At 37.3% G+C, this 25,569-nt stretch overlaps 1 protein-coding gene across 1 annotated transcript in view; it reads right to left on the minus strand.

The window, feature by feature from the left end:
- The window catches only part of LUZP2 (leucine zipper protein 2), a 197,091-nt gene that overhangs the window by 38,805 nt on the left and 132,717 nt on the right, over window positions 1-25,569 (minus strand). Inside the window, exons 7-9 of the mRNA XM_074841934.1 lie at window positions 25,315-25,377; window positions 5,802-5,876; window positions 1,618-1,782 (exon numbers count right to left, since the gene is read on the minus strand). Of these exons, the coding sequence (XP_074698035.1) occupies window positions 1,618-1,782; window positions 5,802-5,876; window positions 25,315-25,377 (303 nt within the window). The remainder of the gene's footprint in view (window positions 1-1,617; window positions 1,783-5,801; window positions 5,877-25,314; window positions 25,378-25,569) is intronic.

Below are 25,569 nucleotides of genomic sequence, written 5' to 3' on the forward strand. Positions count from 1 at the left end.
CTCAGACGTTTTCATGGCATATGCCAAGTGCAGAGAAATGTGAGCAATGTCTATTAAAGAGGCAGTCTAACTTATTCAAGCACTTTTGGATACAGAGGACTAAATGCTCATTCTCAAAAGGCTGAAGCATGGAAATACTGATACATTTTACAAACAGGAACATTAAACACAAAATCAATATGATCACAGAAAAAAGAAGGAAGAGTATTCTGTGTTTCAGTCAAATATCAAAAATCTAATTCTAATCTCTAAATGCATTCCCATTTCTTTCGTTGCACTACAGTAACATCTGTAAAATCAAGGAGACCTCAAATGCTTCAGAGGCTCTGACCTTACGCCAGTCTTAAACACGGGCATAGTGGCTTGTTGGGCCTTATCCTTCAGTACACCTATGCTTTCATGACAGAGGCGCAAACACTTTTAACCTGAAGAGAAGGACAGTAAGAACAAGATAGACAATTCTAAAGCCACAATAATTAGGAAAAATATGCTCCTGAGATCCCAGAGTGAAGCTCAATCTGCTTGACCTACCAAAGAAGAGTCCACTCTCCTGCAGAACACAGAACCAGTGATCTTCATCTAAATGAGCACTAATATCCCCATGTGCTTCTATTAATTAATACAGTGCTTTGTTTTCAGAGATAATCTTTTTTGGGAATGAAGGTTTCTTCCTATAAAACAATCATTATTGTAAGAGTAGCAATGTGAGATCCAGTTTTATAATCATATTCCGCTTTCTGGAATTGTATTTTAATTTAATTACATACAAAAAGATTACTAATTTTTGGCTCCAGCCTCTGTTACCAATAGTGAATATCAAGAGCTGCTGTATAAAAATTACAAATTGGCTATGACTTTATATTTCAGGAAAGAGTTCTGGAATTTAAGGAGGACATTAAAGTGTCATTCAGTCATTCTGTAAAACTTCCTTTGTAATTGAAACCACAGATTTATTCTAGATCTATTGAATCAGTTGAATACATGAGCTAAATGCAACTGTGGAGATAAAAATTATCAGGACAGTTGTTAATCACTGTAAACCTTGATTATATTAAAATGCTTGAATCTACTGAATCAAAACACTTTTCATCACATTTTTTTCTCATGCTTTCTCCTAAACTGCCTTTCCCATCTTGTATGATTGGAATATTCCCTATGGCCTATGACCAATTTCATAGATCCCTTTTGGCAAATTTAATTTGGCTATTTTATGTTTTTGTATCAGTCTTTTTCACTAAAAACCCGTGATAAGCAAAGACTGTCTTACTGTTTAGTGCTATATTATCACAAACTCACTATCAGTGCCCGACAGGTAAATAATCCTATGAATTAACATCCTCACTTATTTTAGATGCAAATCCATCTTCCTTGTAGATTTGTTATGCAGACATGGTCCATTTAGCAAGTGATAGACAGAAATTTTTTCCTCAGCAAAATAAGTACCTGCTTCCCAAGTTTAGAATAAGTTTATTGACATCAGAAACAGGCTTAGAATTATCCTCAAAATTCATCCTAATCTTTCAATGAATTTAAAATCCTTCTTAGTTCCAGTTTGATGCTCTTACAGGACAAACTTTCAAAGATGTTTAAAAAAAAAAAATAAGAGAGAAACCATACCTTGGTGCTTGTCACTTGAAATGGAACTTTTGAGCCCTTTGTAACTGGGGATGTCAGCTTCTCAGTTGGTTTTGAAGGGATTAGAGTCTTAGCGGGAGGCTGATTGTGCAGAACGGAAGACAGGCAAAGCTGCACAGTCTCCTTCAGAGCTTTCAGCTGTGACTCCTGGGGAAAATAAGAAATCATCAGTTCTTTAAGATGTGTTATTATGAACAGAATTGCTTACTTTCTCTCTCTGCATTAAACCAAACATTTATGAGCAGCTGCTGCTTTTTCTTATTAACGGAAGAAATTAAGGCTGTTTAAAGCAGTTTTTTAATATTGGGTTACTGTGTATCACACACCAAACTGCCTAGAAAGCCACTGCACTCTTTCCTCCGTAAAGTTTTATACACATTGATTATTGCAAATAATTAGTAAATATTTTATCTGAAAAGAAACAAAAATACAATCTACCAAATATCATACAGTGTTCAGACTTTTACATGTAATAGTTACAGAGAAGTAAATGTTCACAAGTATTGCAAAGATGCAGACTTTGCATGGAACCTAGTTTATAGTAATTGTTCATCGTAATTGGTGGTCTTCCACAGGTTATAAAGATTGATGTTCATCTAACAAAGATGCCTTCCCTCATGAGTGTATAGTAAATAAACCCTACGTCTTTTCATCTGTTAAGAATATAATTTCCCAGATCCATTACTGTCCAACAAGCTGAACTAAAACTTTTAAGTGGCGAAGTGCCTGCAACCCATGTTAGAACACTGCTATTTTACTCACAGAAATACAGATAGATGTATTAATGAAAATAGCAGTCTGTCATTGAAATAAGCTGAGACACTAAGAACAGTGAGATAACTATGGTACTGCAGAAATCTCATTTTAGATCTTTGCTCCATCACAGCAAGACACTAAGCGTCAAATGTTAGATATTGAGGTAACTTCCTTATACTCATTTCAGGGGAGTTAGGCAGCATTTGGCCTTAAAAAAAAATAAATCTCTTGCTTTTATTTTTTATATTAAGAATGCCCCTATAAATACAGGCTACATGAGCACATTTCAACCTTCAAAGATTTTTTTGAAGATACATAAATCAAGGTATACCATGGCAAAAGTTGATGGAAAATACATGTATAAGTAATATTACACACTACATATTACATATGTGAAGTATTACATATACAATATAGAAATATTTCACAGATATACAAATCTTAAGCAACAGCATTTGGCATACACCACCTTGCTTTAGTTTATTTGCTAAACAAGTATTTTTAGAACCCAAAAAACAGTCTGTGTTTTACATCAGATAAACTTCCCCTGAACTGGAACCAGGGAATGTATCTTGTAACTGGGAAAATCTGAGTCTTTCTTTAAAAATGGAGAAACAGGAACTGTTAGTAGGGTACATTTCAATGGTAGGATCATATACAACCATAAAAAGACTATTAATGCACAGCACAATAAAGAAAAATCAAAGAAATAGGAGATGTAATTGAGTTTGGTTTGTTTGCAAACAGACAAAATTGAATGTCTTTTCCTTAAGATGTGTGCAGTGAGGAGGAATGCTAGATCACCATCAAAGAGGACAGCACTTTGTATCATTTACTTACTAAAATGTATGAACCCGGAGTCAGACTGATATGTCTCTGACATAATGGCAGTGTAAAAGGGACAGGATTACTTTATCCATGTGACTCAGGGATCTTTTAATTTCCAGTTGACAACAGAAGATCTTAGCATACTTCTTTTCATGTAGTATGTCTTCTCCCCTACCTTTTCAAGAAGTGACTGCACAGAGTGCATAAATCACCATTTGACATAGTCAAAATAAGCTCAGACACCAAACTGGCAGAGGTAGCAGACTGTCTAATTTTGGTTGAAGATATGGACTCAGCCATTATAGCACAATATGACCCCAGTGCTTCCTGCAAATCACACTGATCTGAAACAACACTCCTCCCATCTGGAAATCCCTCTGGGTAATTTCTCATCCTCTCATCTCCCACCCCTGCCATCCAGTGCTTGTTCTGCCTTGCCTTCCACCAGCCATTTTGCCATTCCAAAGGTAAAAGGAGAATAGGCTATTTTGTTTTCATACTGCGGGTAGCAAAATTCAATTTTGCTGATAGGAGATGTATAAATGGGCAGCACGAGAGTACAACTTAAGGAAACACTATTGGAACCACGGATGTCGTTTGAGAGAGTTTGCAATAACTTTGCATACACATGACTGTGGTCAAAATAGGCTGCTAGCTGGTCAAAATACTACTAACATATGATGCATGTCTTCAGATTTCCCAGATCTGTTTATACACTTGTCATGTGGTTGGATTTAATATAGAATAATTTGGTCTGTGGCAATGCAAAATTTGTCAGTCACCCAAGGGTCCATCAAGGGAACTAGAAAAGTGCTGTCATGTAAATAGACTTATGAGAGACACTAAGTCCACTGTCAGCACAATCTAATATTTAATAGAAAAGTCTGATACCCTCCCAAAAGAAAAATCCAAATTAATGCCTATTTATAGGCACAGTTTGAGATTAGATCACTCAATTATTCATTTCAAATACAGCTCATGTTCAAAAAATGCACATAACTTTACACATTGCTTCCATTCCTTTATCTGAAACTATGTGTGCTAACATTGTCAAAACAGTTAAGGTCAAACCTTTACTGAAGACATGGATGGACCACTGGCCATCTCCAACTCTTTTCAGTTCATAGTTCATACAGAAAAGCTCTTAACCAGGGGACAAAGGCACCTACAACTTAAATGGTCCTAATACTCTGCAGTTAGAACTAGCCACACATGGGTATTTCTAGTCTTATAAAACTGTATCACAATTCTCACTGGTGTGAACTTTATCTTTTTCCTTAATTTACAACTGCTTTTTTTTTTTCACTCCTGCTTGCCATTTCCACTGCACTTTCACAGCATGTAGGCAATGATGCCATCCAAAGACTGTCTTAATGATTTCAAGATGATAACACTGGGCTTCTGGTAAGCATTCAGAACCATAACTGAGCTCTAAATCAAAATTCCATAATATTTAAGGGAAGAGAAACAGAGGATCAGAGAAGTCAGTTGGGTGTGCTGCAAATCCCTTTTTAATTTGCAGACAGAATCCCTTAATATCATTCGCATTAAAAGTTCCTGATGTCAAATGTTCTTTGCTTTCTCCTTCACAACTATCTGCATTATAATGCAAATGCAATAACTGCATTTAGAAGATATTTACGGCAAGTGTTGCTCTCTTGCCTTTGCCACAGACAGTATATTGGCACTACTGAGAGACCATGGCTTTGAGTGTTCTATGAGCAAAGAAGGAACATGCTTAATTTTTAAATATGTGGAGCAGTTCAGTTCACTCTACTAACAAGAAACACATAACAACAGATGTACACACAGGTTTGAATAATGCTACTGTGAGCATTGCTTCCATAGATTTTGCAGTGCTGGATGCAAATCCTCACTCAAGAGGATGATTTCAGCGACTGCAATATTGAAGATTAAAGAAAAATGCTTTTAGTCCAAGAGGCATACTTTTTTTCACACGTCTGATAGAACCTGAAAATACTGGAAAACCAAACCAAAAAAGTATTTGATAATGTATTTAAGTTTTTTTCCTTTCTGATAAACTGCTTCCCTATTGCACGATATTTTCTTCCCAGCTGCGCTAAATCTAGAAGAAAGTTTCCCTGCTACACAGCTGACAGGAGCCAACATGTCCTGCTTTGTCCCATTCCTGGGATTCCCCACGTCCTCTCTGGCACAAGTGGGCACCTCTGCCCACAGAACAGAGCTCTGTCACATCAGTCCCACCTTAAAAAGAGACTGACCTATTCTATACTGCATTCTACTTGGAACTATAACTAAACCTCAGATAAAAATTGTATTGTATTTTGCACATAAAGAACTGTAGCATTTGGCTTTCATTTTTTTTTTTTTTTGAGATGTTTCTTCCTAATTTGATTGCCCTCTTCTTAAATAACTTTGCAGCTGTACTTAACTTCATGCATCATAATTAGTTCCACTGATTTCAGTAGCATTATTCCCAGGTATATACAATTAAGTATGCATCTAAATCATTGCAAGACTGACTTTTTTTTTGTCAAATTATACTGAAACATTCACAGCTGATAGAGATAAACATGCAAACATTACATTACACTTCTTACTTTGTCAAGAGCTGCCTTTTCCAATTCATCTTTTGCAACTGCTAGTTTTTGCTCCAGATCTGTTAGCTGTTGTGCCTGTGGGAATAAAGAAGAAAAAGCTGATGCAATCTACAATGCATTTTTTTCCCCATAATTTTCCATGCAATACCTGTGAGAGAGGAAAGGATATAAATTTTACAAGTAATATATATGAATTGGGTCAGAATTGCTTGCAAAAAGACCAGGCCTCAAAGGATTTTTTTCTTCCTGAGAAAAAGAGTGTTTTTCTGTGGGAGCTGGGCTCACACCTGCTCCATTTATGTGAACGCTAACTTACTCTAACTTCAACATCAGTAGTAAAAGTAATTCCATACTATAAAGTATTTAGAATTATGCCATAATATCCTTCTGGAAAAAATATTCAAACAGTTTTTATTATTTTGTTTATTTATCTGACTTCTGTTTGCAATTTGAAACACTCTTTTGTAGTTTTAAAGACTGAGATGCCAACGTTAATGTAACTTGGCATAAACAGAGAAATTGGAAAACACCCAAATGTTCATGCATGTAGATACCTTATGAAATACTACTATCTGCTGGTCTACAAGGAGTTAACTCCAGGTTTGTTTCTCCACCTCCTTCCCTGGTGATATGAAAGAAAAACTCACAAGAAGGCTGGTCATGCAACTACATAATGAGGAAGCATTTGGGGAGATTTGCGTTTGAAGTCAGGGCCAGGCAGCAGCCTGCACCCTGTGCGGAAGAACTGTTGGCTCGTTACATGACATCACATCATTTTCCTGCATAGTCCTGCAGGAGGAGGTACAGCTTTTTACAGTGCATATACAGTGTATTGAGAGCAGGAGTTCAGAAGATGCTTTTAAAGACTCAGTAAATAAAGACAATGATTTTCCCTCCCCTTCCCTATGAGCTGCTACTTTGGGGAAATACATTCTCTGCAAGAACTTTCCATTTTAGGGAGCGGGAGCTCCCGGACTCCTGCAGTTCCCAGCCCTGTCATTAACAGCACATCACTAAGCAACCTAAAGGAGTAAGCTACGGGTTTCTTCTACTGTTGTATGTGCAAAAACAGCCCACTAGTTTTTTTCCATGTTTATGAAGGGAACCATTAAGAAAGGACACTAGACCAACCAGTGATTTTTTCTCTCTGAGATTCCGGTTAGGTAATGCATGTTCTGCGCAAACAGAATAATTGGATAAAGTTCTCATTTCTCAGCTAAAGAGCAAAACACTTTAATTTTGACCAAATATTTGCAAGCACCCTTTCCCTCAGCACCAGCCCATGCTCACCAGGTTTGTGAAGTCCATCCCCAGCCAGACACTGCTTTCTTAACAGACTTTTCAAGATCACATGCACTCTGCTGACTGTAGCACAGCTTAATGTATAGCCACACAACAGAAATACTGTTTAGTGTAAACCCTACAAAATGTGGTTAACTTGGTCTCTGTGTGGGGCAATGACCATACTTCCAGCACATATCATAGCTGACGTGTATGAGCTTAGGCAAGCCTGTAGTCCTCAGCAGGTACCTCAAGTGATGTTTATTAGCATTAAACACAGGCTGTACTGGCTGCTAAAATGACAAAAGTCTGGAATTTTCAGTTCCCTGGTCATGCAAAGAACTACTTAGTCGCATTTTATAACAGGATTAGGCATTTATCTGCAGATTTATCAGAGCAGCCACAGTTTCATTAGTCAAAACCATGTACGATTAGGCAATCTTGCTTCAAAGCAGAGGTCAACTGCTTGCTCAGATGTGGGGAAGTCTCTTGTGAATTTCCGCTGCATCACGTTTCTTACGCCTGATACCAGTCACTGTCCCACACACAACACACCCATCAGACCACTGGTTTGATTCCTCAGTCTGGCAACAGAGCGTCCAACACAGACAGAATCCTTCCATTTCATCAGAATTTGCAAAATTTAACTGGATTTATCACTGGATTTTTAGAGGAAAAACCTTACTAACATATCAGAATTTTTCTAGAGTTCCGTAACATTTCCATTTGTTACTAAATACAGTACATAAGATCACTCACAATAAACATGGTCCTAGTCAATGTTTGAAAGTCTGAACGTTAAGCCTGGCTCCATTTGACGCAGAGACAGTACTCATTAGATACTAGAACTAGACCAAGTCATTTCTGACATCATTAACATTTTAATTATTGCCACTTATTATTTTTACAGTACACTCATACAAATTAATACATTATCAATTAATGAGAAGCAAGGTTTGAAAAACAGTATATATAATTAAATAATTTGAATTGCCATTAAACAGGAAATTATACAAAGTAGCATTTACATGATAAAGGAGAGGCCAGGGTAGCATCTCTGGTGGTGTCCATTGCTAAAGACTGGAATCCCATGGAAGATGATGGATTGCCACACAGTGTGGGACAGAAAACAAGGCAACTTACCCATTCAGCAGTATCTGTGTTAGTTTAAATCACTGGAATACCAGAGCTAAAATTATGAATTTCAGGTTGTCTGCTTTCCTTCAACACACACATTACATAGGCATCTGAAAATCTGGGTAGTTGGCAGAAAGCATGTAACGGGGTTACAGGTGATTGCTACTTCTTTCCTTGCAGGGGAATGTCTCGGGCTATAGAACACATTGTACTCAATGACACTGCAGCCATATCAAAAATCAAGTTGGAGGAAAAGTGTTTAATTTCTTTAATTGCTGCCTGCCACTATAAAGAATTAATACATTGTAATAACACTGCTCACATCAAGGAAAACATTTTCAGTTTCTGGTGAAAAGGTATTCTTCCAAAGGACAGGCTCATATGTATTAATAAAGTCTTTGTGAAAGCATAATTTATCAAGCCTTCTAATTTTTGGTTATACTGTAATATTTTGATAGACTTTTTCTGTAACTTTTATGTATATTTATTTTATTTCACAGATTACTGAGCCAATAGGCCAGTTATAACAATCCAGCTGACACCACGTGAGAATAAAATCCTGCATTAAAAATGCATTTTTGACAAACCACTCACTTGAAAGTAGTGATATTTATTTATATCTTAGTCCCAAAACTGCAGAATAATTTTTTTTTTTTCTGAAATTTTTTGTCTATCAAGGCTGAATTAATACTGCAATAGTTTCACTGCTGTTTTAATTTAGAAGTTTTTAAGGGAGCCTAATTCAATTAATGTGGCTTGGATACTGAATAAAGAAAAAGGACAAAATACCAGCAGGACTGCACAAGGCCAATTCTGATGAGGAGTAAAGTGCCTTTAAAAAGCATAGCCTGGAAAACGTTAAAAATATTGTTTCTCTTAGGCATTCTTGTAGAATCACGTCTTACAGATGAAACAGTGAGACAAATCGTTTTTTCATCCTCTGAAAGAGTGCACTGGGCAATTACTGTCAGTGAAGTACACTTTTGTAACTCACTTGAATGAATGTACTTACCTTTAATTCTTTGTGAATTACATTACACAAAATGCCCATCTTTAAATTCTTCCAGGCATAAATATAAAAAATAAAAAGAAAAGACTAGCCTCATTTTAAGCAGAGAGAAATCCAAATTAACTGAATTTTTTATAATGAGTAATTGAGACCAGAAAGAATTTCTGCAGACACATAAAAAAAAAAAGCGAAGGCAATGCCTACAAATCTTTGGGATGATGACCTTGAATGTTCAAGAATTTATAAATATCATATCAATATAATATAGGTAGTTGAAATGTGCTCCAGCCCCCTGATCATCTTTGTGGCCTCCTCTGGACCCACTCGAGCAGGTCCATGTCCTTCTGATGTTGGGGCCCCAGAGCTGGACACAGCACTCTAGGGGGGGGCTGACAAGAGCAGAGTAGAGGGGGAGCATCCCCTCCCTCAACCTGCTGGCCACACTTCTTGATGCAGCCCAGGACATCTTTGGCTTTGTGGGCTCTGAGTGCACATTGCTGCCTCATAGTTTTCCATCCACTGATACCCCGAAGTCCTTGTCAGCAGGGCTGCTCTCAATCCACTCATCACCCAGCCTCTATTTGTGTTTGGGATTGCCCTGACCTATGTGCAGGACCTTGCACTTGGCCTTGTTAAACTCCATGAGGCTTGCAGGTCCCACCTCTCCAGCCTGTCCAGGTCCCTCTGGATGGCACATCCCTTCCCTCCAGCCTGTCAACCACACCACACAGCTTGGTGTAGTTGGCAAACTTGCTGAGGGTGCACTCAGTCCCACTGTCCATGTTGCTGACAAAGACGTCAAACAGTGCTGGTCCCAACATCAACCTCTGAAGAACACCACCCGTCACTGCTCTACACTTGGACATTGAGCCGTTGACCACAACTCTTTGAGTGTGACCATCCAGCCAGTTCCTTATCCACCGAGTGGTCCACCTGTCAAATCCACGTCTGTTCAATTTAGAGACAAGGTTGTTGTGTGGGACACATGATGTATTTCCTTCTGAGAAGTGCCAGAAACAAGACCCGTTAGCATGATCAAACACTGGGTGTGCTGTGTGGGTCAGAGGGAGGACAGAGGGAGTGGTGCCCACCTTAACATTTCAGTCTTATCTGATTCCTGATCTATTCCATGTTAATAGCGGGATATGAATTCCACTCCCAGAGTAATTAAGGGTTACAGTTCAGGTCAGGCAGGCAAGACGGCTGTACGGCAGTACAGCTATTATAAATAGTGCACACTTGTTAGCAATGCCAAAAAATGTTTTTTTAAAGGCTTTTTAGCATTTTTTTCCCCAGAAACTTTATACAGCATATCAATGTGGAAAATAAAATACATAGTGAGGGATTTTGCTGTTGGTGGTGGCTGTTTTTTTTGTGTTTGCTTGGGGTTTTTTTTAAAACTTGTAACTGCTTAAAAAACTCAGGAGAAAAAAAAATTACTCCCTCGCCTTTTTCTTGTACAAAATTACAAAGATTTTTTGGATTTTTTTGCCAGAAAAGGCTATGTTATCACTTCACATTAGGAGTACTCACACATGCAGAGATAAACATAGTCATGACCATGTTTTCTTCTTTAAGACATAATAAATTGGGATCTTATTTGGTTATTGCAGAACTGTTAAGGATGTATTGTATTTCACACCAAGGATTACTGTTTACCAAGGACAAAATTATCACATATTCTCCTTAGAAAACATGACTAAGTGATGTTTAATCACACATTAAATAGACTGGATATTCTGAACTCCTTTTTTTCCTGCATAGGCCTTAAATAAATGTTTAAGAAAAAAGATAAAATATTTACTGTACCACTTTTTATTTTATAATTTATTATATTTTCTAACTAGGACAACTTCTTAAATTGGAAACCACTTAACTGGAAACTTGAATAAATTATCCGGTAAAAAACAATTCTACTGTGCTTATTCGGTAAGCATTATTTGTACCTTCGAAAAACAGAGACTTGTGCTTCTAAATTGTACTGTTTACTGCAGCACAAGGTGTTAAATACAACAGAGAATAACACTTTCTGGCAGCTATTCCATTTAATCAGATGTGTAGCAAAAACCAGACGTTCAGCAACATCTGACTTATATTTTAAGCACTTATAACAAGAGGAAAAGTCAGATAAAAACATCATTTCTGCAGTCTCACAGCTTACACCTTTTCTTAATGCTCATTACTGTCACAATATTTTTAGCTCATCATTCTGGATGTACATTAAAAAAAAGGAAATAAGACCTTTGTGCTTTTTTATTAGCTGAAATTTCACTTTTTCTTCCTCAACCCTCATGCTTTTCCTTCACATAAAACGTGTTACAATTAAAGCAAAACAGCAGTTTGTTAGGGTCCATGTAAAGTAGTAAAGAACTCAACCTCTAACTAAAAGAAAATAACCGTTTCTCTGCAGAAACACACCCAGAGGATGCACACGAAGAGAAGTGCCACATCACTCATCTTTGTGCCTGTTCTGCATTTTTATCTCCCACAGGGGATTTTCCTCCCTTCAGATCAGGGGAGAGCACCTTAGGTTTTAGCACCAGTTGTTATTTCCAATGCCTGATTCACATGATTACAACCTGCAGCTCTTTCTTTTCTAAGTCAGACTCCTTTAAACAATTGTGTCGCTTATTTTAGCAGTAAGAGAACACACACTGAGGGGGTAAGCATTTTCAAATTCATGTTAGGCATACCAGAATGCTCTACATCTTTGTCAGTAGTGTGCTAGAAACGTTTACTTCCTCTTTTCTTGAGAGGGCATTAGTTCACATCTTGCCCAAAGCTTTGGCTTTTTGGTTTGGGGGCTTCCTTCTAAGATTTGACCATTCCAGTCAAGAATATAATTCAGCCAGGAAAATAAAATCAAGGAAAACAGAACTAGTATTTCTGGCAATATCACGTAACTTAAAAGTGTTTGTCAAGAGATAACTTCTTAAAACTTTCTATTTTGAAAACATTACCTCATATTCAGCTGATGAATAAAGTAAAACCTAAAACATCCAACACATCCACTCTTCATCAATACCAGCATATTCATTATTGCAAAGTGCCTCCAATTCAGCCAACAATGAGTAATGCAAAAATTTCAAAAACCCTCCCAAAATGCAGTTTAAATTTATTGTATATATTTTGAGAACTTCATGCTGCAGATCATCACGCAGATGGCTCTAAATTTGCTGTCAGCAATATCCCAGAAAACAGGATCAAGCAAGGGGGAGACTATGTGATGCAGAACTATCCTCTCAAAGAATATTTATTTCTGTCTGATTTGGAAATAAATGCGGAGGTATTTAAAATTGCCTCTGCTAGTAAAGCACCCCCAATTTGGGACATACATGTCAATGTGCTCCAAATGCTCATTGCCTGGAGCTGGGTGATCTCCCAAGTGACCACCCCCCAGCATGGTTCATCGAAGAACCCCAGGGCCAGGAGAGCGCCTGGTTCTGGATTTTGGTGTGTGCCAGGTTCCACCAAGAACCGTGATGGTCAAGACACCACCTTGGCTGCTCCTCCAGCCTCTCCAGTTCCAGGTAAAGCCAATGAGCATGGACACCGTGGCTGGTGCCTGCTCTTCATTTTCACAATTTGTCATGTTTATGCCTGACCATTCTCTCCCTTAGTGCATGGAGGCTGACAGCACGTCTGTGAGAGACGACTTGTAAAAAAAGGCCCTGAAAGAAACAGGCCTGTAAGAAACAAGGACTGAGAAAAACAGGCTGAGAAAGAGATAAAGGATAGTGGGGGGACCCTCTGAGCTAAGGAATGTCTCAAACACTCGCAAGTAATGAAACTATAGTTGTGGGGTGGATAGTGTGGAGGTCGAAGCTGATAAGGTTGCCCCAATAACACGAGATGCAGCTGGAGGAGGGAGCCCTGTGAAGACAGGACAGTTCTGCTCTGGGGCACCTGGTCTAATTTCAAGGGCCATCTGTCCAGTCAATGACCTTTGATTCATTATGCACAAAATGCATATTAAAGTTAACACCCCTGGATATGGTAATGAAGACTAACAAGATCGTGCTAACTACATCATCCCATGAAACACCTTACCCCTCCCCATACGTGGCATACGTAGGTATGTGGGTTGACCGGGGGGTTGGACCCAAGGAAAGTGGGTATAAATCAAGGTGGGGGCAAGGCTGGGAGGGGCCCAGAGAGTGAAGTGAAGCAAAGACGACAGATGCCTCCTGGAACCCTCGCTGGCGGGATCGAGACAGGAATCCAGACCGGTGATCCCTATTCCTCTATTCATCTCCCTCCTCTCCTTTTCCCTCTTTTTCTTTCACTACCATTAAGCAATGCAAGGCAAACTGTATTGCTTGTCACAACTCATCATATGCTTAGCCAATTATCATGTATCCAATTAGTACATTGTGGGAAGTTAATAAATGTCTGGACTTTGAGACTTGACTCACCATTGTCCACTCTGTTGGGGATTTATGAATCTGGGTGAGTTGTCTGCCTCGTCTGAGCAGGACGTGACAACATCTTGTCCCAATATCCTCAGTATAAAATGTTTTGAGTTCTGATATTTCAGAAAAAAACACTTTTCTTGGCAATTTCTACAGCACCCAGTACTGCAGGAGCTTAAATGTTGAAGAAAAATGATTCTGCCAAAACAGTTGTTCTCCAAGTGTATTTCTGGCATCGGCATTACTTATACAACACCTTGTCTCCTTTTGACATATAGCACACGTGGATCCAGCTCCATAATTTTCACAGAAAACATTCCCTCTTTTTCCTGCTGCATGTTTACACAAGATGAGGCTTTAACTCATTTTTCAGCTTCTTCTGGGTCTTTCCCTCAGTCCTGTTTTTTTCTCTGATCTTTGGGCAGTTGGGAATATTTCTTTTTACTTCACGTGACAAAGTTTCTAAATTTTTCAACCCTACTGGGCACACTCAAACCCATTATTATAATTAAACCATTTGGAAAATGTCAGTCAAAGTCCCAATCAATTTCAATTTGGTATCAATAGTAAACCTCTCCTTATTTTAGCGGGAGCTGGACCAGGTCTGTAAGGTAATTGAATAGCTGTACGCTGCCAGTTAAATGCAGAGCTGCTGCTGCTAGATTTAAGCCAGCTTGTGTCACACTGGCTATTGTCTAGTCTTGTCTCACACAGTAACTCGAGACCAGGTATTTAAGACTGCATTGCCATCTAATGCAAGTCCATATCCTTAAGACCACATCTGCAGGGCCATACAGAAACTTTCAAAATTGGATTTTTTAGTTCATTAAAGAAGTTCCAACAATTTTTTCATGCTCAAAACTGTGCTGTAAAACATGTACTGACAATAAACTAATAGACCTGAATTACTACGTACTGAAATGATATTCACATTTCACAAATCTGTGACTTCCAAAACTGCATGAAGTCACTAAAAAATAATAGTTGAAGGACATTTGTTTCAATAAGGATATAAATTAATTATGTTAGTACATAATCCAATGTCCTCACTGGGAAATCCATAAGATAACATCCCTCCACCTTCTTGTATGTCACTTATCTCTTTATATTTAAAAAAATTCTTGTCTGCAAATAGCCTGTAAGTACTTTTCAGCAGCCAATTCTGTCTAGATCTTCAGGCCCCTCCTGTGGTGCTAATATAATATGCTAACATTAACACATTACTAATAGTTATAACATCACAGCAACAACATATAAAATGCTAAAATATGGCATTTGCAATGAAAATATTCACCAGCAAAAAGATGCCAAGGTAAACAGTGACATCTACTTCCTAAGCAAAAAACACATAACCAAGATAAGACCTTCTACATATATTTTTGTCAAGGTTGTGAAAATACACTATTTCGCCATTCAGGAAAAAAAAAAAAAACCAAAACTACCTACTACAAAAGAAATTAAACTAAAAAAAAAAATCTTGTACTTCATGAAAACACGAAGTATTCACCATACAGTGATAAAAGACCATGTAAGAGAAGATGAGGAATATATAATGGAATGAGGAATGTATAAAGGAATAAATAATACATAATGATAACTACGTTATCTCAACAAGTTAGCTAACTGAAAAGTAATCATGCCATCTCTTACCAACCAAATATCAACTACAGATATTTATGCAACAGCCCTAATATATTTTACAAAAATCAACTAAGCAAATTTCAATTTCTTGTCTCTCCCAAGAGCCTTGGCATCTACTGAGAAAAACAACCCAATAATACCCTGTCTTAAAGCATTTTTCTACATCCAATAAGCAGCCAGATCAAATCACAATTAATAACCCAAAAACCAAAATTATACATACAGTGGGCAACATCCAAATACATATCTAAAAGTGCACAAACATACTGACTTGATCAAGGAAAAAAAAAATCCCCAAGTGAATAATCAACAAAAGCATTATAAAAAAAAGCATCATAAGCCTTCTCACTTAGAATGAAAAAAAATCTAGACTGAACTACAACATGTAGCAAGAGCTATAGGAATCCTAAACCATGATGACTAAGTCCAACACTCATTATACTACAAAGGAGAAATACCTCAAGGAAGATCCCACAAACCTCAAGGAAGATCCCACAATCTCTTGGGACCTCTTAGAGGTCAAAGAAAACATCAGGTCTCATTCATGACATATTAACCCATAAAACCCTGCACAGCTGAGCCCATCAGTCATCTACCTCAGGATGCAGCCTGCCAGAAGAAAAAACCTGACACAAAGTTCACATTCAATCCTATAATTCTCAAAACAGCTAAATTGAATTCTGTAAAATTATCACATTCTAGAAATCCCCAGATAAATAGAATAATCTTCATATAGCAACAACTTCAAACATGAATAAAAATCTACACTATACTTCCAATTCCCTCAGCCATCAATGAAATTGCTTTGAGGAATATACTTACAATTTTCTTCCTGACATCCTGATCACTTTCAACAAACAAGGATAGTCCTTGAAGAAAACACACCTATTTTCAAGCAAGTCAAAGTAATACCTGTACATTATCACATTGCAACATGAAAATTCAGCTCTCCCTAACGACATGCTAGTGGCTGTCATACATCACTAGATATAACAACTTCTGTGAAAGAGCATTAATTACAGATTAAGCTACTGATTTTGTAATTACCTTGTATTGAAAATGCTTTGAAAGCAAAGTGTCATCAATCTTTCAATCTGGCTTTGCACAAACCAATGTATAGGAATGGAATCAGAGCATGAAATGCAAACCACTCTAAGTTCTGGGCTTGTAGACAACCTGATCTGCACATATAACCATCAAATCACTGCAGCTATTACTCATAAATGTTTAGTAATATTAGCACAAAGATGATAATTCCTGAACTAAAGATGAAGAAAAGCATTTTGCAATACTTGTAGCCATGATGCTGTCTCCTACACTCAAAGACCTTCACTACAAGAGAACAAATCATAGTTTGAAACAATTACTCAGAATAATACTACCGAGGTCAACTCTCAAGGTCTGGGGCAAATTCCACGATACCTGTCACAGAATACCAGGTTGGAAGGGACCTCAAGGATCATCTGGTCTAACCTTTCTGGCGAAAGCACGGTCTAGACAAGATAGCCCAGCACCCTGTCCAGTCAAATCTTACAAGTACCCAATGTTGGGGAATCTACCACTTCCCTGGGGGAGATTATTCCAGTGACTGATTGTTCTCATTGTGAAAAAATGTCCTCTTGTGTCCAGTCAGCATCTCCCCAGGAGTAACTTGTACCCATTACCCCTCGTCTTTTCCATGTGACTCCTTGTAAAAAGGGACTCTCTATCTTCTTTGTAGCTACCCATTAAATACTGGAACATGGTGATAAGGTCTCCCCTAAGCCTTCTTTTCTCAAGGCTGAACATACCCAATTCTCTCAGTCTTTCCCCATATGGCAGGCTTCCCCATCCTTTGATCATCTTTGCAGCCCTCCTCTGGACCCTCTCCAGCCTGTCCACATCTTTTCTGTATAGTGGGGACTAAAACTCAACACAATATTCCAGGTGTGGCTTGACAAGCGCTGAGTAGAGTGGGATAATGACTTCTTTATCTCTGCTGATGTTTCGCTTGTTGATGCAATCCAGCATCCTGTCGGCTCTCTTAGCCGATGAAGCACCTATTCACTCATGTTGAGCTTGCTGTTCACCAGAACCCCCTGGTCCCTTTCCACAGAGCTGCAATCCAGCTGGGTAGGTCCCAGCCTCCACTGCACTCCTGGATTACGTTTTCCTGAGGTGCAAGACCTTACATTTGTCTTTGCTGAACTTCATATGGTTCTTGTGAGCCCACTCTTCCAGTCTGTCCAGGTCTTCCTGTGGGGTGGCTCTCCCTTCAGGTGTCTACTTGTTCATTCAGTCTGGTATCAATGGGCAAACTTCATCAGGGTACATCATTCAGATCACTTATGAATATATTAAACAGTGGTGGGTTTTAGTGGGTTGATACACAATTTATTTCCACAGCCATCTCCATTCTGTTTCAGTCAAATTTAAATGCTATAGTACACAGTACCTCTTTTTATAGCTGTAGTCCTAAATTTTTAGAAAAATTGTTTTAGTTGAAAGATCTTTTTTCTCTCTAATACAACTTTGTCCAATTACAGATTGATAAGAGTTTTCCCTTGATTGTTTTCTGTTATCATGGTTGTGCATCATTGCTTTTACTGCTTTGGAAAGTGGTATTAGGCTTTAAGTTCCTCACAGACTCAGCAGAGTGGATGAAGAACCTGAAGACTGGAAAAGAATACGTGTTATACCCATCTTCAGAGAGAGAGAGAAACTCGAGGTCATGACTTATAGATCCATTAGTACAACATTCATTCTCGGAGAAGTACTGAGGAGAATAATCAGACTACCTCTCTAGGGGACAGAGATTTATTTAGTATATATATCATTCATGAAGTGAACAGTGAACTAAATATATACTCATTAAATATTCTGGTGACATCAAACCAGAACTCTGTGTGTCACAGAAGATGGGATTTGTCTAAATTTATCCTGACAAACTGAAAAAATATGATGACATTCACTAAAGACAAGTATAAGATCCTAAATACTGTCAGCAATAATCAATAAAACAAATACAGAATATAGAACACTAGGGATGAATGACTGAAGATGGTATCACCACTGAATATGTCATGTTTTTGTAGAAAAGGCAAAGAACACTGTGGGTACAGACTACAAAAATCCCTTTGCTTTGCTCAGCATGAGTGAAATGTCCATCTGGGCTTCAGTGTCCAGTTTAGGGCACTGCAAATGGATAGAGACCTAAGAAAACAAAGACTCAGATGTGACTAATGTGAAGCATTAATGGTGTGCAAACATGCACTGAGAAGCAAGAGTGAAAGAAAAATGCAACATATGTTAATCTAAAAAAGAACTACACTGTGAGAGACACAAGATAATCTCAAAATATGCAAAATATTGCTTTAAAAGAAGAGTTTAAAAAAAATAAAATAATTTACTCTCCAAGTCTATAGGAGATAGCATGATAACTAATTGGCTTCAATTTCAGTAAGGAAGATTCAATACATATCAGAAAACATATTCTACTACTAAGGTTAATAGACTAGAATAGATCAAAGCAGCAGAAATACATAGAGTTTGAACTGCTGCAGGTTTCTAAAAAAAAAATTAGATAAGCATTGTGAAAGAATAGCACACATAATTGAACCTTCTTTAGAGTCAGAAAATATGGAACATCCTTTCTATTTTCCATAGCCTCCTAAGAAAACAGCTTTTGCCAGATCTGAATCAGTACTGATGGGATTGCCACATATGTATAAGAATTTTTGATCTCAGTAAATACACAGTAACTTTTCTTATTTATGTATTTAAAAGGAAAAGTCCATAAGAACATTTTCAGACTTTTCATTTCATCATCTATTAGAGTCTGCTTGTATCATGGGCACTTTTCATTTCATCTTTATCCTTTGTAAGAAAAGCAAAGGCTTTTAGAAAAAATAAACTCAATCCCAAGAAAAATGACCTCTTTTTTGATAATAAAATTGTCAAAGAATATACAAGCCACAGTAGACCAATGAGATTAAATGTATCAAATAGAAAACATCATAAAATAAGTAATAATAGATCTAAAAGGAGGTTCAGTTTGCTACTTTCTACTCATTCATCATTTCTGACAAAGGGAAACTTTTAGTGACCATTTACTTATCTGAAGTCTTTGATTGCTAATCTCTCAAAACAATATGCTTAAAAATGCTATACATTCAATGCATAATAAATGATAAGTCTCTTCTTCCAGACTCTCTTCAGTTGTAATGCAACATGCTGAAGTAATGTAGCTTATAGAACTTCTTATCCTTAATAAAGTCACTGGTTTAAGATCTCCGCAAAAAAAAAAAAAAAAATCTCTAATATTTTGCATTACATTTAGAACTGATATTTTATAAGAGTTGTTTTGTTTTGTTTTTCCTAAGCAGCATTGCTAAATTTCCCAAGGGAGGTTGCAGAAGATCCAGACGCTGCGGAAACACATCGGATGACTAAACACTCTACAGGCTGGATATCCCGTCTGAAAGTGAGACGAGTTGTAGTATTCTCTCAGGGAAATTGATATGACAGGCCCATAGGAAAGTGTCCTCAGTTTTCTCTTATCATCTCCTTTTAACATTGAGCTATGGAAGTTACATTTAGCATTACAGGGCAATGTAAAAGCAACAAAGATAAGAACATTATTTTTATGCTAAATAAATCAATGTATAAATGAAGTTTAAAGAGAATAATGTTGCTTTTTTGGAAGGCTTTCTGCAAGGAAAGAAGGACTTTTATGGTGCTTCGAAAATAATGAAGAATCGTTTAAAATGTGTTAAATAGACTCATTTTTCAAACATGCAAGGTCAGCTGAATTCTGCAGTTGATAACAATAATAATACAAGCAGGTGCAGTGTACATTTATGAAATGTCTGGACTTGGGTCAAGCCTGACCACCAACTGTATATAAATGATTAGAATTGTATAGGAAAACCTGAAACTTTTGAATCTTCATAAATGTGCAAGCACACAGAGCACTTCTGTAAAAGGTTATCACAGATTTAAAAATCTGTAATCATTTCAAGCCCAAACAACAATTTTAACGTTTAACACAAGTTCTCTTCTAAGTCAGGTCTTCGGTGGTTTTCTGGGGTTTATTTGTTTTTATTTAATCATTTCCTCCCTTTGTGGGGAATGCAGGATCTCATAGTCTGCGTAACAGAAATAAATACTTTGAAACTCCAGGAAATAGGTTTACTGTGGCATGTAATTAACTACTGCTAATAAGGAGGAACACACATATGGTGGCATCAATTCTACTTTAAATGGAAGAATGATATAAATATTTACCACATACAGTCAATATGATGTGAAAACAATTTCACATAGTTTTTCTTTGGTTTGACTATTTACCATAGCAACTGCATGGTTTAAAATGATTTTCACACATCTAAATAATGAATTGATTGGTGTAGCACTATGTGTTTCAAAGAATTTGGAAAATGGTTTTGACTATAAATGTCAGTTTATTTATGTAAGTCTTTAAAACATATGCTTTGCTCCTTATATATAAAGTCAATTCCGGTCTTCCCGGACATCCTCTAGTTTGGCAATATTACCTGGGCACCTGGTGGCTCTAAACATGAGGACTAAGGACACCCCAGGGCCACAGGCAAGTTATCAGTCAGTGTAAGCACCCACCTCGACAGCTATGCTTCAGGAACTGGCCATGTCCTTGTACCCAACTGGAGCAAACGGGGTTTGCTTTTCAGAGGAAGGTATATAATTATAAACCATCTCACTCATGGTAAGACCATGTACAGAATATTAGCAATTACTTAATTTGTTGTAAGGCAGATGTTATTTATTTGATTATTTAAATTTAAATTCTACTATGGAACAAAGATTAAGTACATTGGTAGGCTAGGCTTACCTTTTTTGTTGTTTTTTAGGACTTTCAATACATTTTGTCTCGCAATTTAAATGACAAAAGGGAAAACAGATGAAGTAGTAGATGAAATTGACACTTCTGAAACTCCTTAGAAATGCATCACAAAAAAAGTTAACCAAGATATACTCAAGCCATAACATGAACCATTCTCACCTTGTACTTTTAAAAAAAGATTTCTACAAGATACTTGTATAAACTGATAGTGAAAGTTATCGCTAGGCTTATTTTTCTTCATCTCATATTCCTATCAGACATATGTTTGCATTTCATGAACAAAAAAAATTGCTTTTAATTCTCTTCTAATTTAGTAAAGCATGTGACTTCTAGGACAGTATAGCCAACTGACTGAAAGCAGTTAATGAAGGGGGAGTAATTTAAAACGAAGTGGTTATGAATGCCTGAAACAAATGTAGACTTTGATTTAGCAAAGCATTTAAACTTAAGAGTACTTCACTGAAATCAGGGGTTTAGGACCATAACTTAATTATTGCAGTTAAGAGTGGACTCATTCAGAACTATTATGTACCTACTTACAGAGGCAGCTATAAAATTAAGATGTTTGAGTGAAATTTTTTATTAATCATTCCTATTTTTTTCAGTATAATACAAAGCAAATTTTAACTTTTGTCAACTCTTTAAGGATACCACGGCGCATGGTTTAAGGGACTGAACTGTGACAAAGTGACAGGAGCTCAAATTCTAATCTCAGTAGAGATACTGACAACCTCTCTAGCCTTGAGCGCACCACTTAATTTCTGTGACTCTCACTACTTACCTGTTGTACGGCATTATATCACATAGAGATAGAAAACCATAAATATACATACGCACACGCCACATAACTAATCAGCTAGGTTACAAAACACTTTGAAAACGTAAGATGAGTAAATACATGCCAAATATGATGAACTCGTGTTATATTTACTACCACTTGTTAAGTTACTGTCACACAATGTTGTAAGTAGATATAATTTACCAATTCACTGGAGTATTAAAAGAGAAAGCAGCCTTTCTTCCCCCATCCTCTTCCTTGCCCACTTAATCCTCAGAGCTCTAGTCAGTACAGAGACACTGACAATAATAGTTACCAGAATTTAAGAACGAGTTTCTCAAAGTTGATTATTAAAAAAACCCCACCAAACAACCCTTCCCTACTTACTTGACATATATCTGCACAATTAATTCCACCACAGAAAGCAATAGTTTAATGGGCACAGACTGAAGCATTCCCTCATGCCCTTTAGAAATCTAATAGCCCGAAGTTTACTTCCTTCTGGTGAACTGCTATGGGAAGCTTGCAACATTCAGAGCTGTAGAGAGAACAGAATTCCCTGAAGTCCTCAGTACGACACACAGAAAATGTAAGGTTTAATGGGGTGGGAACGCGGTGGAAGGGGGAAAGGGTGGAAGTCCTGTAACATGACAGTAATTAGCAGCCATAAAATTATCACACACACTCTATTCATGTTCTGTGCTTGCAGGAGACTATCCTATCTACCATTTTGATCCTATCTACCATTCTGATATTTTATCAGAAAAAATCAGAGCTTCACCAAACAGCCTCATCAGCAATGATGACATGATATCTGTTTAGTTTCTAGTATCAAACCAAGTAGAAATGAAATACTACCTGTTCTTGCCCAAACCTAGCAGCCTCTATCTGATCAGACAGATATTTAAAAAGCTTTCTACCCTATACCAAATGGCTTCTATTCTGTGCAGTGTGTCTGTCTTCGGACCTGAAACACACACAAAACAGCACACTGAATCTACCCTTCCCCACATCTCACATGATTATTTAGGAGGACAGCATAAGCTTGCTGTTCCATTTTCTTCATAAATTGAATGTCTTTAGTCAGGAAAAAGATTGATAAATAAACCTGACAAAAATATTTCTGGCTACACATAAAGGATATATCAAATCAGCAAATCAAGCAATTCATCTCATATAGATTGCACACGGTGAGAAGATGTTCCAGGTATTTGCACATGCAGTTCTCAGTAAGTGGGACTTTGGAATCCTTTTCACAATTCATTAACATCGTCCACCTAAAGTTCTCAAAGTATTTTAAATTACATTAGTTCATAATTTCCCTAAAAGGCAAGTCACATGTTCCCTACTTTGCAAGTGCATTCAGAGCAGAACTCACCCTATGTAACTTGGGACTTACATCTGAACTGGTGGCCCTAGAATTCCTTCATAATTAGGAACAGTCTATTCAACGTAGGTCAAGGAGTTTAAGGCATAAGTCATGTGGCCAAATGTAGACATAGTCTTTAGGAGAAGATATATTTCCCAGACTCCTGCAGCATTACTGAATAACTTTCCAAGGATTAGAAGTGGAGCCTATGGTGCAGACATCCATATCCAGTCAGATGAGACCCACTTCTATTCATATTCACACTAGACCCATTGCCTCTGCTACAACACAACTCACTCCTCTCCACCACAAAACCCTGATCTTAACATCTGTACCTTAACCACTACACTGTCACAGTTTACTGAACGAGGATCGGGAGAAGATGGATTTCATTTTATGTATGCCAGTGACTTGCCAGACAGCCTTTCCCATTTGTTCACTTCTTCGTGCTCGTGTTTTCCTTCTCCTCTTCTGTACGCTGCTTTCAGGTGGGCAGCACTTAGCAAGTGTTCCCTTGCTAGGCACTACTACACAACCTAGCATAATTCAGATCCAGTTTTGGGATCACTGCATATTAGCACAATGAAAACAACAAGTAGATCACAGTACTGAACAACCCTTCTGCTTCAGCCGAAGTAAACAAGCTTTCACACCCAAGCACGGTTAGAAGTTACAATATTTTCCTCTGTTCAAACTCTCAATTATACCTAAACTGAATTTCAAGAAAAATGTGTTATTTTTGTTAATGCTAGCTGGTATTAAAATTTAACTGCCTAGATGTATAATCTGCTTGGTTTTTATCTCTAAATCTATTCCCCTGGTTTGGGTCTTATGATGACCAGAAATAAATGTTCCTGAAAAAACTTGAAATCAATCTGTGCGGGGGGGGGGGGGGGAAGAAAAAAAAAAAAAAAAAAAATCACAAAAATTACACTGTGTATTTTAAATGGCCTATGTTATTCCAGCTTTACTGTACTACGCATACAATAGAGACACAGTAAAGAGAGTGAAATACTTCCAGAAGGCAATTTGGACCTCATATTGAGATGAATTACTTTGTAAGTAATTCTAGCTTTAGTCACTTTGAAGATGACTACTTATCTTCATCCTTTATGCTGGGAATAAAAGCACTACTCAATTAGCAGCCTCCAGTCAGGTGACCTGAATCTCTCTCCTCCTCCTTTAACAGGGATTAATTTCTCCCTGTGTTAACAAGGACTTGATGCCCTTCAGCAAAATATCTGTATGTTTTGTGTGTGTGTGTCCCTTTTTTAAAAAAAAAAAAAATGAAGTGCTAGCTAGACAGGCTATTCATTTGGATTGTATAAAACACAGACATTTCATTTTTTTCCTAGAAGCTTCAGTTTTGGTAAAGATGTTTCAAGCCTATAGGAGGAATCTGGATCCAGGGACCTAAGAAACATTCTGTTGCTCAAGCTTATCACAAACACAAAGATTTGCTTTAAGTGTTAACAATAACTGACATTGCCATGGAGGACTGCTAATCAAAGAAAAAAAAGAACCATCTGTAAAATATTCTATTGTTCAGTTAGAAAGATAAAAAATGTGTTATAGAATCTATGGAATAGGGCATTAGGATTTGGTCACCAGCAGGAAACTAGAACATTTCTTTACATGAGCATGTAAATACAGATATTCGTAAACAAAATACTTGCCACTGGTTTTGTCTATTTAAAAACAAAGACACCAGACAAATTTTTTAGGCTTTGAATCTTCTCTTCCTTGCCCCAGAAAGCAATTTAATAGAAAGCACTGTCCCTGTTATAGTGGTTTGCAAAAAAAAAAAAAAAACCAACCAACCAAACAACAAACCAAAACAGATGATATTTCTGAAATCACATTATGGTATTATGTCTGTCTTTGGTGCTCTGAGCAGTTTTCGGTATGGTGAGAAGGAAATGATTCCTTAGAACTACAGTAATAAAGGCAGCTATCACACTCCTAGATTACTTCAATACTACATTAACTCTAGTACTTTAGTTAACTATAGTGAAATAAAACTTACCTTAAAAATCAAATCCTTTTTCCCATAGCGAAGCTCTTTCAGCTGAGCTTGGATCTTTTTTGACTGAAAGTGAAGATAATAAAAACAGGGGTTTTTTACTTTAAATATTTACTTTTAACATCAGAAAAAAAAGGAGCAAGCTCTGACAACAGCAGAAACTAGATCAGCTTTAAAACGCAGAAATCCAAGTCAATTGCTCTTCCACGGTAGCATGGCTAAACCAGGGAAACGTATCAAGGAAAATGTAAAATGGCA

The sequence above is a fragment of the Strix aluco genome, chromosome 16, assembly GCF_031877795.1.
Source record: "Strix aluco isolate bStrAlu1 chromosome 16, bStrAlu1.hap1, whole genome shotgun sequence".
In the NCBI taxonomy this organism is placed as follows: domain Eukaryota; kingdom Metazoa; phylum Chordata; class Aves; order Strigiformes; family Strigidae; genus Strix; species Strix aluco.